At 42.6% G+C, this 13,750-nt stretch overlaps 1 protein-coding gene across 1 annotated transcript in view; it reads right to left on the bottom strand.

Annotated features, from left to right (window-relative positions):
* Positions 1–215: 215 nt before the first annotated feature.
* The window catches only part of LOC147185907 (uncharacterized), a 28,448-nt gene continuing 14,913 nt past the window's right edge, over positions 216–13,750 (bottom strand). Inside the window, exon 3 of the mRNA XM_086102931.1 lies at positions 216–3,795. Within this exon, the coding sequence (XP_085959057.1) occupies positions 1,991–3,795 (1,805 nt within the window). The 3' untranslated portion in view covers positions 216–1,990. The remainder of the gene's footprint in view (positions 3,796–13,750) is intronic.

The raw sequence follows: 13,750 nt of genomic DNA, 5'->3' as shown, positions 1-13,750 counted from the left end.
ATGTAACTCATTCTTTATAGTACATATACTGCAGGTTTAAAATATGATTTTCCCCAAATTTTCAGTTTATGATGTAATCTACATATTTTTATATAAATGTGATACAATATCACAAACAATATAGAAAACCAAATAATATGGCAAAAACATGGGTTAATGAACATCTCAGTTCCCAAAAATCAGATTTTTCTGTCTATTCCTAGATGGGTCAGGCATTAAAGGGTTTTTGTTTGTTTGTTTATTGTTTCTTGAACATATAGATCATACAATACAATCACAGATTGACAAAAGTGAAGGCAAGTAAAAATTATAAAAAGAAAAATAAAGACAGACATCATCACAGTTTTTATGTTCAAAGGAGTAGGAAGAAGTAAATAACTTATCGAGTCCTACCCCTTGTTATGTAGCAGTATATGAATTCATCTTTTTTCAAGACAAAGAAGAAAAGAAAAAATCTACATATCAAATACTTTTACTCTTATGTGTACTGTACTTATCTATTTATACACCTTTTGGTTTGTATATACTGTATATACTCATTCTTTCTCCTTTATATATCAATTTTCTCATATTCATTATAAATACTGCATTTCTTCAATACATGTCATAAATTGATCAATGTAATTCTGTTGATTACTTTATTTTAAAGTATATCAAATGTATCTTCTTAACTCTGATTTGTGTAGTTTTTTTGTACTCATCTTTTGAATTTGTTTTTGAACCCAACCAGCAATTGACTCATTTTCAGGTCCGTTTCCAAATTATTCCACAGATTGACACCTATTACTGATACACACCTTTGCTTGATGTTTGTTCTTGTTTTGGATTTTTTGTATTGGTTGGTACCCCTTAAATTATAACAACTATCTCTAATTTCAAAAAGCTTCTGGATATTTTGGCAAAGGAGATTATTATGTGCTTTATACATTAATTGGGTGATTTTGAAGTCAACCAGGTGATAGAATTTCATTGTGCTTGAATTGATGAATAGCGGATTTGTGGGTTCTATATATTTTGACCTGTTGATTATTCTGATTGCTTTTTTTTGTAGTTTTAAGACAGGGAGTGTGTTTGTTTTACAGGTGTTCCCCCATATTTCCACACAGTAGGTCATATATGGGAGTAATAATGAGTAATATAATGTGTACAAAGAACTCTTATTCAACACATCCTTAGTTTTGTGGAGGATCCCTATAGTTTTGGATAGTTTTCTTTTAACGTTATCTATGTGTGGCTTCCAGGATAGTTTAGTGTCTATTACTTGTCCAAGAAACTTATTTTCATCAATTCCTTCTATTTCAATTGAGTTTATCTTCATTTTAACTTGGTGTTTAATTGGTCTCGTGCCAAAAACAAAAACTTAGATTTTGTCAAATTTAGTGATAGTTTATTTCTGTCGAACCAGTTTTTGAAAATTTGTTTAATTCATTTTCCACGGTTTTCAGGAGTTGTTTCATATTTTCTCCAGAGCAGTAGAAGGTTGTATCATCGTGAATAGGACACATTTGAATTGTTTTGAGACACAACAGATATAATTTATATATAAGATGAATAGTTTTGGTCCAAGCACTGATCCCTGAGGAAGTCCATGAGTAATCTTGAGTAAATTAGATTTTTTGTTATTGCACTGCACATACTGATATCTGTTTTCTAAATAACTTTCAATCCATTGATATGCTATGCCTCTAATACCATATTTCTCTAATTTATTCAATAATATACAATGATCTATTGCATCAAAAGCTTTTTTTAGATATCTAAAAATCCCAACAGTGAATTCTTTGTTGTCTATATTAGTGGCTATTGCTTCCACAAACTCCATTACTGCCATTGAGGCGGTCCGTTTTTCTCTGAAACAATAATACTGATTTTCATTTCATCGCACGTCTGCACTCAAGGAAAACGTCAGCATCCCAGTAAGAAGGTGGATAAAATACAATCAGCCTTGGTGCATGCAAACCTGAAACCTTCTCAGGTGAGAAGTGAAAACTTAATGATGACTGCTTGTCTCATCATTGCACTTGTGATTCGTAATCTGATGCTTCCATGAGAATCTTTGGCCACAAACTGCGCAGGCAAAAGGTTTCACACCAGTGTGGGTTCTTGTGTGTTTTTTTAAGTATCCCTTAAGAGAGAATCTTTGGCCACAAACTGCGCAGGCAAAAGGTTTCTCACTAGCGTGGGTTCTTGTGTGAATTTTTAAGTATTCCTTACAAGAGAATCTTTGGCCACAAACTGCGCAGCCAAAAGGTTTCTCACCAGTGTGTATTCTTGTGTGTATTTTAAAGCTTGCCTTCTTAGTAAATCTTTGGCCACAAACTGCGCAGGCAAAAGGTTTCTCACCAGTGTGGGTTTTTGTGTGACATGTTAAGTGTCCCTTCTGAGAGAATGTTTGGCCACAAACTGCGCAGGCAAAAGGTTTCTCACCAGTGTGGGTTCTTACGTGGTTTGTTAAATTTCCCTTTTGAGAGAATGTTTGGCCACAAACTGCGCAGGCAAAAGGTTTCTCACCAGTGTGTATTCTTGTGTGTATTTTTAAGCTTGCCTTCTCAGAAAATCTTTGCCCACAAACTGCGCAGGCAAAAGGTTTCTCACCAGTGTGGTTTTTTGTGTGACATGTTAAGTGTCCCTTCTGAGAGAATGTTTGGCCACAAACTGCGCAGGCAAAAGGTTTCTCACCAGTGTGGGTTCTTACGTGGTTTGTTAAGTGTCTCCTCTCATAAAATCTTTGCCCACAAACTGTGCAAGCAAAAGGTTTCTCACCAGTGTGGGTTCTTTTGTGACTTTTTAAGTTTCCCTTTTGAGAGAATCTTTGGCCACAAACTGCGCAGGCAAAAGGTTTCTCACCAGTGTGGGTTCTTTTGTGACATGTTAAGTGTCCCTTCTGAGAGAATGTTTGGCCACAAACTGCGCAGGCAAAAGGTTTCTCACCAGTGTGGGTTCTTACGTGGTTTGTTAAGTGTCTCTTCTCAGAAAATCTTTGCCCACAAACTGTGCAAGCAAAAGGTTTCTCACCGGTGTGGGTTCTTATGTGGTTTGTTAAGTCTCTCTTCTCAGAAAATCTTTGCCCACAAACTGTGCAAGCAAAAGGTTTCTCACCAGTGTGGGTTCTTGTGTGACGTGTTAAGTATCCCTTACGAGAGAATCTTCGGCCACAAACTTCGCAGGTAAACGGTTTCTCACCAGTGTGGGTTCTTTTGTGACTTTTTAAGCTTGCCTTATAAGAGAATTTCTGGCCACAGTTTGAACAGGTGAACGGTTTTGCACCAGTATGTGTTCTGATGTGGAATTCCAAAGCACTTTTACAAGGATACATTTTCCCACAGTGAGAACATTTCCAGGGTTTGTTGTCTGCGTTACATGTCAGATCACCTTCAGAGTCATCTTCATCCTCCTCATCCTCATCTGCATTTAATGACATGTTGTCACTTTCTGATCGTGCAGCTAAGATGCCATTTACTTTTGATTCTTCCTGGTGGTTTCCAACACCTTTTGTTGTCATGTGTTGACATGAGCTTGTGCTTGGAGCCTCTCTGCCTGCCTCATTTATACTCTTCTGAAGGACACCAGTAAATGGCACCTTGCAGATAACCTCCTCATCCTCCTCTTCTTTGATGTCAGGGGGCTCATCCACCTCCACTTTCGTGCAACGGTACTGTAGCTCCTGCTCTTTAATATATTGGGCCTGCTGCTCCACTTCCTCTTTTAAGTGGGAGATCTCTTTTTTCTCCTCTTTCGCTTTAATGTGAGAAGACTCTGCATCCAGCCGCTCAGGACAAACATCTTTGCTGATGTCTGAAAGACACAAGAAGACAAACACGTGTGGAATTATGGTTTACATTTAGAATGACGGTTATTAAAAGAGCCCAATCAAAACAGATACAGATACATATCACATATCCCAGGATACCTAAGAGCACGTGCTGCATGTGCGCACACACACACACGCGCGCACACCCTGATGAACTACATCAAAAAAAGACATGGCAAGGCACAGAGAATGTTGGAGGCGGGGGAGGGAGAGGTTGTTGTGGACACGGCGGGATCCTTTCACCGTCCTCTGCTCCCCCCAGGTCCTCCGCGTGTTCGTTTGATTCAGGCTGAGGTGAGGTGCGAAATCAGAGGCTGGAAATGGAGAAGTTCTTGCAAGAGGCTTTACTGAACATTCAGGACACAAGTGTGATACAAGCAATTGTTGTGGTCAAGGCACAAATGCGCAAAGGCAACATCTCTATGCAAGTCTTATATATGCTAAGCGGGGCGTAACTCCTAATGGATAACATCCTTTCTGTAATGGACATCATCCTGTGTGTTTCTGGATGACCGTTCCATCATTCTTATGTTTTCGGCTTCTTTTCATTTCTTAATCTTTCTTCTTAATCCAATGCTTTTGTTTTTGAAAGACATTTGTTTTCATATAACATGATGACAGGTGCTCTAATGTTACAACATGTTTTTAGAAGTCATCTTAATGCTGGCTTCCACGAAAACCCTAATTGCTTGTAGGCCCTCTACTTTTGGTTGGAACACAGCTGCAAGCAGGAAACCGCAATCAAGCCAAATGATGCACTGACAGCGTTGTCTGGTCTATGCCTGCAAAAGGTGTTAAACTGTCTTCATCCATCCATCCATCCATTTTCCGAACCGCTTGATCCTCACTAGGGTCGCGGGGGGTGCTGGAGCCTATCCCAGCCGTCTTCGGGCAGTAGGCGGGGGACACCCTGAATCAGTTGCCAGCCAATCGCAGGGCACACAGAGACGAACAACCATCCACGCCTACACTCACGCCTAGGGACAATTTAGAGCTTCCAATCAACCTGCCACGCATGTTTTTGGAATGTGGGAGGAAACCGGAGCACCCGGAGAAAACCCACGCAGGCCCGGGGAGAACATGCAAACTCCACACAGGGAGGCCGGAGCTGGAATCGAACCCGGTACCTCTGCACTGTGAAGCCGACGTGCTAACCACTGGACTACCGGGCCGCCGTTAAACTGTCTTAGCAACGAAAAATAATATTAAGTCAAGGTCACATCATAAGGTTCAAGTGGTGGTCATGTTGCAAGGTTCAGAGTAAGGTCATGCTTTCGTCAAAGTCTGTCTGTCTGCGATCAGTCGTTGATGGAAGGCGCACCATTTCATGGTAGGAGTGATGGTACGATTGATAGTTAAATATGACATTGACCTAAAAACTAGACTCAAATTCAGCCTAAGGATGCATTATCCAATTTGACCACTAGATAACATCAGAACAAATTGTCCACTGAGCTCTCGCCAGCTCGCGAAAGGTCCATTTACAGAGTACGGTATATAAACTAAATATGGTTAAATCGAACATCCCAAAGTCAATGCCTTTAAAATACGCCTTAAACAAATGTTTAACAAATGGCAATACATAAGATGCGATCATACAGTTTTACAGAATTTACTGTTAACTGTTTTTTTATGATTATTATTTTTCTTTCTTCTTTTTGAGTGTTGTCATGAAATAACAACATGGTATTATTCATTTAATTTAGAATAGTTGTGTGCTGTGATAAACACTTTGAAACTGCTTGGTGTAAATATTTTTGCTAGAGAACGTTATTTACTCCCAAAAGGTGCCTCCTGATGAAGAACCAGACAAGATCAAAAACCTGTTGATTGCATGGGAGATAATGAATCAATATGAATTGTGTAAACATGATATCCTTTTTAAGATGCATTGATGTGATTTTGACATGTGATTTTAATTCAAGTATGTGCACGATGACTATCATTGATTTGAGGGAAGATTACGGGTTAAAGCGCGAAAGATTACTTTACTTCTTCCTACTCCCTTGAACAAAATAACTGTTGAATGATGACTGATTTCTCTTTCCTTTTTACTGTTTTACTTACCTTACTTTCCGTCAAATTATTACTGTATATGTTTTATGTTCAATAAATAAACGAAATGGAAAAAAAAAGAGATAAACCGGAAAGTATCGAATTCAAATAGAAGAGCTGTGAGGGTGTGATAGGACGCCTGACTGCACAGCAGTGGAAATTTCTGATCAGCTAGAAAGTGAAAGAAGCCGCCTCACCCTTTGAAGGGAAAAACAGCTGTGAACAGAAAAAACATCATTTGCAGAAACCGGACCAGCTGTAGGTAGACATAACCACAGTAGCCTATTCAGGGCTATAAAAACCGCAGTCCGGTGGCGCGCGGGTGGACGAATCAGGCCATTGTGTCTGTAAGGAGACATAAACAATATACTACTCTTGCGTGTTGGAAGAAACAAGCCAACCGTATGTATTAAATGTCTCTCACCCAAAATTGTTGTCCTGATTATGTAAAAATAGGAAGTATAGAAATGGTACTAAAATATTATGATAAAAATTAATAAGTAAAATCACGGGGCGTTTAAGACCTGATCAATCTTGACTCCCTCAATGATGATAGACAGGTGCTCGTTTCATTTATTCATTTTTATTCTTATCATCATTTTTACTCGTATTCATTTGTAATCTTTTTTACCTTACTCTCATTTTATTCTCATTATAATCACTGTGTTGTTACATAATTCTCATTTGATATTAAATCGAAAAATATCATTTAAACAATGTTTTTCTTGTATTCCGCAATAGTATTCTGCGTCTTGCGGTTACATGACGATTGATGAATGCATGTTTCACAATAATTGTCATCTTAATAAATGTGTCAAAATTCATTATATCGTCTGCCACAGTTGTTTTTATGATTTAATTCATATCACCATTCAACCTTCATAGATTAATCAAAGGTTGTGTCCTCGCTCACAACGGGCCGCTTGATCCGTCTCGAAAAATGAATAGTTAATTAAAATAATTTACTACAGCGTAACGAAACAAATTAGAACGATCCTGATTGTTAAATCAATACTAGGTCTGCACCACTTGCTACAGAAGTAAAAAAATCGAAAGAGAGCCGTCGTTAAAGCGAAGCGGTCACCTATTAACCTTTAATTGTCGGTTACTTATTAGAGTTCAAATAAGCGAAGGCGGATTCGGGTTGGCTTTGTGAAATCAAAAGCGGTCAGGAACCTAGCCGCATCTCTTTCGTAATCGACTCGCATGAAATAAAGAACCCCCGTCTCTCCAGCCGTCCCGCGTTACCACGAGGAGGGGGCGAGACATAAACGGGGGTTCGGGCCCGTGAGTCAGGGGAGTCGATCAGGACTGTTCCCCGATTCGGTCCTGCGGATAACAAATTCTGACATACCGTATTTTCACGACCATTTGGCGCACCGTATTGTTGGGCGCAGTCTCAGTAATGGGTGCTATTTCTGTGTTTGACACATACACAAACCTCACTGTATTATTGGGCGCAGCCAGGCATGGTAAAACATATGCCAGCTTAAACATACGGCATGCATGCACGCACGCCAAAAATACGTTTTTAAAAAGGCAACGGAAGCAAAACTGAGTTCGGTGGTACTTTTTTTAGCCACTTTACAATGTACCGTATTTTCACGACCATTCGGCGCACCGTATGGTTGGGCGCAGTTTCATTATTGGGTGCCATTTCTGTATTTTACACATAGACAAAACGCACTGTATTATTGGGCGCAATTTTAAAGTGGTAAAACATACGCCAGCTTAAACATACGGCATGCATGCGCGCACGCTAAAAACACATTAGCTTGAAGCATACGGTAGCATGCCAAGACATACAGATACAAGCTAAAAACACGTTTTTAAAAAGGCAACGAAAGCCAAACTGAGTTCCGTTGTATTTTATTTAGCCATCGTACAATGTACTCACGTTTTTCGATCAATCATCACCCAGAAATCCATCAAAGTCCTCATCCTCTGTATCAGAATTGAACAATTGTGCAAGTACCGGTAATCCATCAAAAACGCCGTGTTCCCTCTCGTTGTCAGTCACTCTCATTGCCATGTGGCTCCACAGAAATGATGCTGGCTTTGCCAAAAACTCGAACAACAGTGCAAGCAGACACGTTCGTCCAAGCAGCCACAATCCATTTGCAAATTGTGGCGTAACTCGCCCGGCGCTGCCTCTCACTCTTTGTAAAGTTGTGTTTGCCATCGATCATTCATTGTTCCCATGCCGTTCGCAACTTTACTTTGAACGCCCGGTTGATGCCGATGTCCAGCGGTTGGAGTTCTTTAGTCAAGCCTCCGGGAATAACGGCAAGCTCAGAGTTCATTTGCTTGACTTGGTTTTTCACCGCTGCTGTGAGATGGGCACGCATGCCAAAAGCATAACCGATGGCTTGACGTTTGAACTGAGCTTCGTAGGCGTGTCTCTTTGTAGAATTTATTTTCAGGGGTTCTTAGAAACCAAAACCGAAGTTGTTTTGCAACAATGCACATAGCCACACTCTATACAGGTGTTGGTACCTGCTTGTAGCGTCCCTTTAGCGTCCACTTACACGCCCACCCTTCACTCATTGGCGGACTTCTTCCCCGCATGCCTGTCCTCACTCACGTCTGCCTTTTCTCTCTCTCCATATATGTATATATACACGCCCACCCTTCACTGATTGGCCGACTTCTTTGCCGCATGCCTGTCCACAGTCACTTCTGCCTTTTCTCTATATAAACAGCGTGTCGGCTGTCAGTCAGGTTTTGGAACTCAGCGCATACACTAGACGCTCCGCATCATAAGGCGTCCTGTCCATTTTGGAGAAAATTTAAGACTTTTAATGGCGCCTTATAGTCGGTACTCACGTTTTTCTCTTCACCTCTTATACGCTCACCCTTCACTCATTGGCGACTGGTACCTGCTCGGGACGTGCCTTTAGCGTCCTCTTACACGCCCACCCTTCAGTCATTGGCGGACTTCCGCATGCCTGTCGTCACTCACTCCGCCTGTTCTCTATATAAACAGCTTGTCGGCCAGAAGCGCTCTCAGTCATGCTTTGAAACTCAGCTAATACACGAGACGGTTCGCATTATAAGGCGTCCTGTCCATTTTGGAGAAAATTTAAGACTTTTAATGGCGCCTTATAGTCGTGAAAATATGGTAGTTCAAGCAAAACATGCAAATAGATAAATGATGGCTTCAAGAACCATGAGGAAAAGAGCACCCAATGGGAGCTAGCTGACGTGTCCGTCAAATCAACGCCCCTTCCCAGAAAAGAATAAAATAGTTTCCAAAAAGTAAACGCAGTCCTCAAGTTCAGGAAAGACAACTGGGAGAAAATAAATAAAAAGTCTGTTTGGCTCTCTTAAATGCTTTTGACAGAATACAATACATGCTGATTTATATAGCACTTTCACAACAGCTGTAACGAAGCGCTTGACAAAACAGTTAACATAAAGTAAGATAATAGACAACACATAAAACACGGACAGTTGTGCAATCCTAACCACTTTTCCCTCACACGCTTTATTGTTTAAAGCAGTTTGAGATGAAAGAGGAAAGAATCAAAGTGTCCTTTCACCAGTGTATCAGAGACGTCGCGTAAAATGGTTAATAATGACAGGAAGAAAAGTAGGTCGTGACCTATAGATAAAGAACTAGTAATGACCAAACCTGCTCTGCGTGAGCCAAATCGAGATTAAGACTTGTTGAAAACAGCCCCGCTGTCCTCTTTTTCCCTACAAAGTTGCTCCTCGTACTCCACCCTTTCTCTTGTTGTGCACATTTTTAGGGAAAAATCACAACACTTTACATTCACACGTGATCTGTTTTGCAACGCAGCGGCTAGCAAGCGAGGCCAAGTAAGTTGATCGAAGTCAGCTCAACTCGGCCCCAAAGCTTGAGATATTGATGTTACAGTCCAATAAAGCAATGATGGCCGTCTTGTAGTGATGGCTCCCGCAACACGGATGCGTCGACGCACGGGTCGAGCTCACTGAGAAATCCCTGGTTCGGTGAACGTTCTACTTCAAGACGATCACGTGACCAATACATGAACTGCGTCGACTCAATCCAGCGGGAGTCGATGGCGCAAAAGCCCGCCAAACTGTGTTTCTAAGGAAGTGCATCGAGCGATGCGATGCCGCCTGCCGAAGCAAGCCAGACCTCACCCTCGCTCGAACAAAAATACTGCATATATTTGGGCAAAAAAGAAAACATACAGATTATCAGAAAAACGTGTCCGTCTGACTTTGAGCGTCGTGTCGGCTAGGCTAGCTTAGCTGTTGTCGTGGTTCAAAGCTTCTTTGATATGTGACGTAGTTGGCGTCGGCGCTGATTGGTTGAACCAGGTGAGCATGTCCTTGCGCTCACCCGCGCACAGCAGAGAGCAGCTGACTACCGCGCACAGCAGAGAGCAGCTGACTATCGACTGCTGAGGCGCGCTTCACTCGAGTGGCATTGCTAGTCCGTGCGTATTATGGAGCAGCTCCCAGAGAAACGCAAATTGTCCGCCGTGTACAGCCATTTTGATCTCCTTTTGGAGAATAAAGTATTTCTTCAAATCTTCTTGTCTCACCAAGTGCCTCTCGGATTTTTGACATGTCTTATTCCATCCTAATTGAAATGAATTTCAAGGTAACTTAGTTCACTATTCACATATTTTATTGCAGGTGAAATGTCGTATTTGCCATACAAAAATATCATATGCCAACAAAAGCACCTCTGCAACTACATCTGGCATGTTACTCACCATTATTAGTAAGTTTTTTTTTGGAAACTGTTCAAAATGCCAATGTTGTTAGGTTTGGTTTTTTAGATGACCTGTGGTAACATTTGGATGATGAAGTAGGGAGACTGCGAAGAAGTGAAACAGCAGTTGCGATACCTGGCAGAGGGGAAAATTGCACGCAGTCAAGACTTTCTATTGTCATCGAAGGACCAACACACGACTGTTCCAAACCTGTCCAACCTCGCAAAGCAGTTTCTGTACGCCGGCATCACCACTACCATGCGAGCTTGTGTTCTCCACAGCAGGGGAAATAGCATGCAAGAAACGCAACAGACTGAAATTCAAAACACTGGAGCAATTTTTTTTTTCTGAATAAAAATTTATGAAGACAAAGCCCACAAGCATCCTCATTTACATCATTTTCACATTATTCAAACATATTGAATAATACAATATGAATGCATAGGTGTGAATGATATTGTATACTCTTCATTTTCAAATCAGTCAGTTCAGTATGTCAAGCGGGTTGTGAAGTCTGTATTCTGCTCATATTTAGCCATGCTGTATAACTTTCCAATGCCCGCAGTGCAGCTTGGCGTACTTGTAACAATCCTCACCTAGAATTGGAATACTCCCTGCTGAAGACGCACAAACTTTGGAATGCACCAAGCTGAGAATCGTTTTAGGAGAAACGAAAGTTATGATATCACACCTTGCGTCCTGGTAACGCCCTTCTGATGATATAAAAATGATGTGATTCTCTTCCTGCTTCGCACTCGTGACCATCGCAGCCATTGTCTGTAACCGCGGGTCCCTGGAATATTCTGTCATTAATAGCTTTGAAGAAATTGTTCATCAATTCCAGCCTTTATTTGAAGAACCAACATTCCCCTCGTCCGAATTTCAACGAATACAAGGGGAAGAGGAGGCCACTCTTCCCCCAACAGTTGCCTTGAGGGATTTTGAATGTCCAGCAGGTGTCAGTGGTCAGCGACACAGTATCAACAGAGTGTGTCATTGTGTCAACACGCTTCATGACGCCCATCACAGAGACAGGAAGGAGTTCTTTGAATTGCCATTGTAAGAGTCGTTCGTCCGTGTTGTGATGAGGTGACTTCTGTTTTTTTGGAAAATACAGTCTCTCATGGCCAAAACTATTCACGGCCTCGAAACGCCTCAGCGCACTGTTGTTTGGGAAGCAACATCACAGTGATATTTATTTTTTAAAAAGTCAGCGAGAGAGAAGCCCGGCCCGACCCAACCTGAAGCAATGACGGACATTTTAGGCCCTAAATTCGAGTCGGGCTCAGGCTTTAGATCTTACCTCTAGGCTCCTCCACCTCCGCTTTTGTGCAAGGGTGCTCAAGCTCCTCCTCTTTAATATAATGGGCCTGCTGCTCCTCTTCCTCTTTCAAGTAGGATACCTCTTTTTTCTCCTCTTCCTCTTTTCTGCTTGGCTCTCGACGAAGGCGGACGCTTTTTGCTCAACTCCTGCTCCTGACCTCAACCCCACCCTCCCCTTGGTCGCCACTTAGTCTTTGTGCTGTCTTTGTCTAACTTTTCCTAGCCTCCTACCGTATTTTCATCCAAAGAACTAACCATGGAATTAGTTAGCTGGTCTCTTGATGCAATCGACAAAATTTTTTCGACGAAAAGAGCAGGCAGTGGGGAGCCTGCTTGCCCCTCTGGGACATTTGCTGCCGGACACGCCCTTGATCCATGGAGAAAGTGGAGAATGGTGTGCCTGTCAATACTGTCCGTTGAGGATGTGGAAGACATCTACAATATCGGCCTTCTGATAACAGGTATGCTGCTGTTTGGTATTAGCAGCTTTCTGTTCTATCGCAAAATTCAACCGACGGGAGCGGCTTTATTGGAAGTGAAGAAGCTGCCGGTCATTCTGGATGATTTGGCGCGAATGTCCAACACTCAGACTCAAGCGGTGACTGAGCTCAACCGCAATTATTGTTGCGGTTTTGGAGCGACTGTACGATCGACAACAACATGGAGAAGTTGGAATCCGCACTGCGGAAAGAGATTGCGGATTTGGCTGATCGGCGCCAGTGAAGAGATACAGGCCACGGACTCAAGGCTGTCTGAAATTGTTGGCGGCCGTCCCTCCAAAACAAACAACGCTATCTGGCCCTTTCCCCTGGATGGAAGTATGCATGGAATCTAGGGCCCCCACCATCACCCACCTCCTTCTCGGCCATGGACTGATAAGCCGGGACTGTCTTCATGAGCAGACCTCGACGAAGCAGCTATGACCTGTACACGCATACACATACACAACTGGACAATCACACGCGCATACACATCCTTATTATCACCGTCTTCATCGCTCCGATTCTTTTCCCCCCCCCCCCCGTGACGTGGTTCGATCTGCAGAGCGCTCGTGTCCGTGCAGCTGGCCAGGTCAGCCGCGTCGCGGTCACCCCCCCCCCCCCTTCCCATTCATCCTCCCCCTTATTACATGTTATGTCTTGTGCCTTGTTGTAACTGTCATAGCTTATTTATGTGCTCAGGTATTTTTTATCCTGGACTTTAATTATCCTCGGAAGAGGATAGTTCGAGCGTGGGTTTTTTTTCCCCTCTCCCTACCCAGTGTTTTCCTTTATGAATTTTGACTGTAATTTCCCCATTGCGGGACAAATAAAGGGATATCTTATCTTATCTTACTGTGAGAAGGCTCATCACCCAGCCGCTCAGGACAAACATCTTCGCTGATGTCTGAAAGACACAAGAAGACAAACACGTGCGGACTTTGTGGAGAGTGTGGGGTGCCAGCAGAATCACCTCTAGATCAACCCCGGGAAAAGTTGGTTGTGGATTTCTGCAGAAACCAGTCCTCACCTGCACTGATGAACATCGAGGGTACGGACATAGAGAGGGTGACCTCCGACAAGTACCTGGGTGTTCTTCTCAACAATAAACTGGAATGGTCAACCAACACGGACGCCCTGATTAGGAAGGGACAGAGCCGACTCTTCCTACTCAGGAAACTGAACTGGTCAGGAGGGCCAGTTCTGTCCTGGGCTGCTCCCTGGACACTCTGGAGGAGGTGGGCAACAGGAGGATGCTCGCTAAGCTAAAAGCTATGATGGACAGTCCCTCCCACAGCCTCCAGCCCGCCCTGACAGCACTGCGTAGCTCCTTCAGCCAGAGACTGTTACACCCGCGCTGCAAGAAGGAG

The sequence above is a fragment of the Hippocampus guttulatus genome, chromosome 22 (assembly GCF_054856545.1).
Source record: "Hippocampus guttulatus isolate MCC_2025c chromosome 22, RoL_Hgut_1.0, whole genome shotgun sequence".
Classification (NCBI taxonomy): Eukaryota; Metazoa; Chordata; class Actinopteri; order Syngnathiformes; family Syngnathidae; genus Hippocampus; species Hippocampus guttulatus.
Note: the sequence above shows the minus strand (reverse complement) of the source record. Positions and strands in the feature narration are given on the sequence as shown.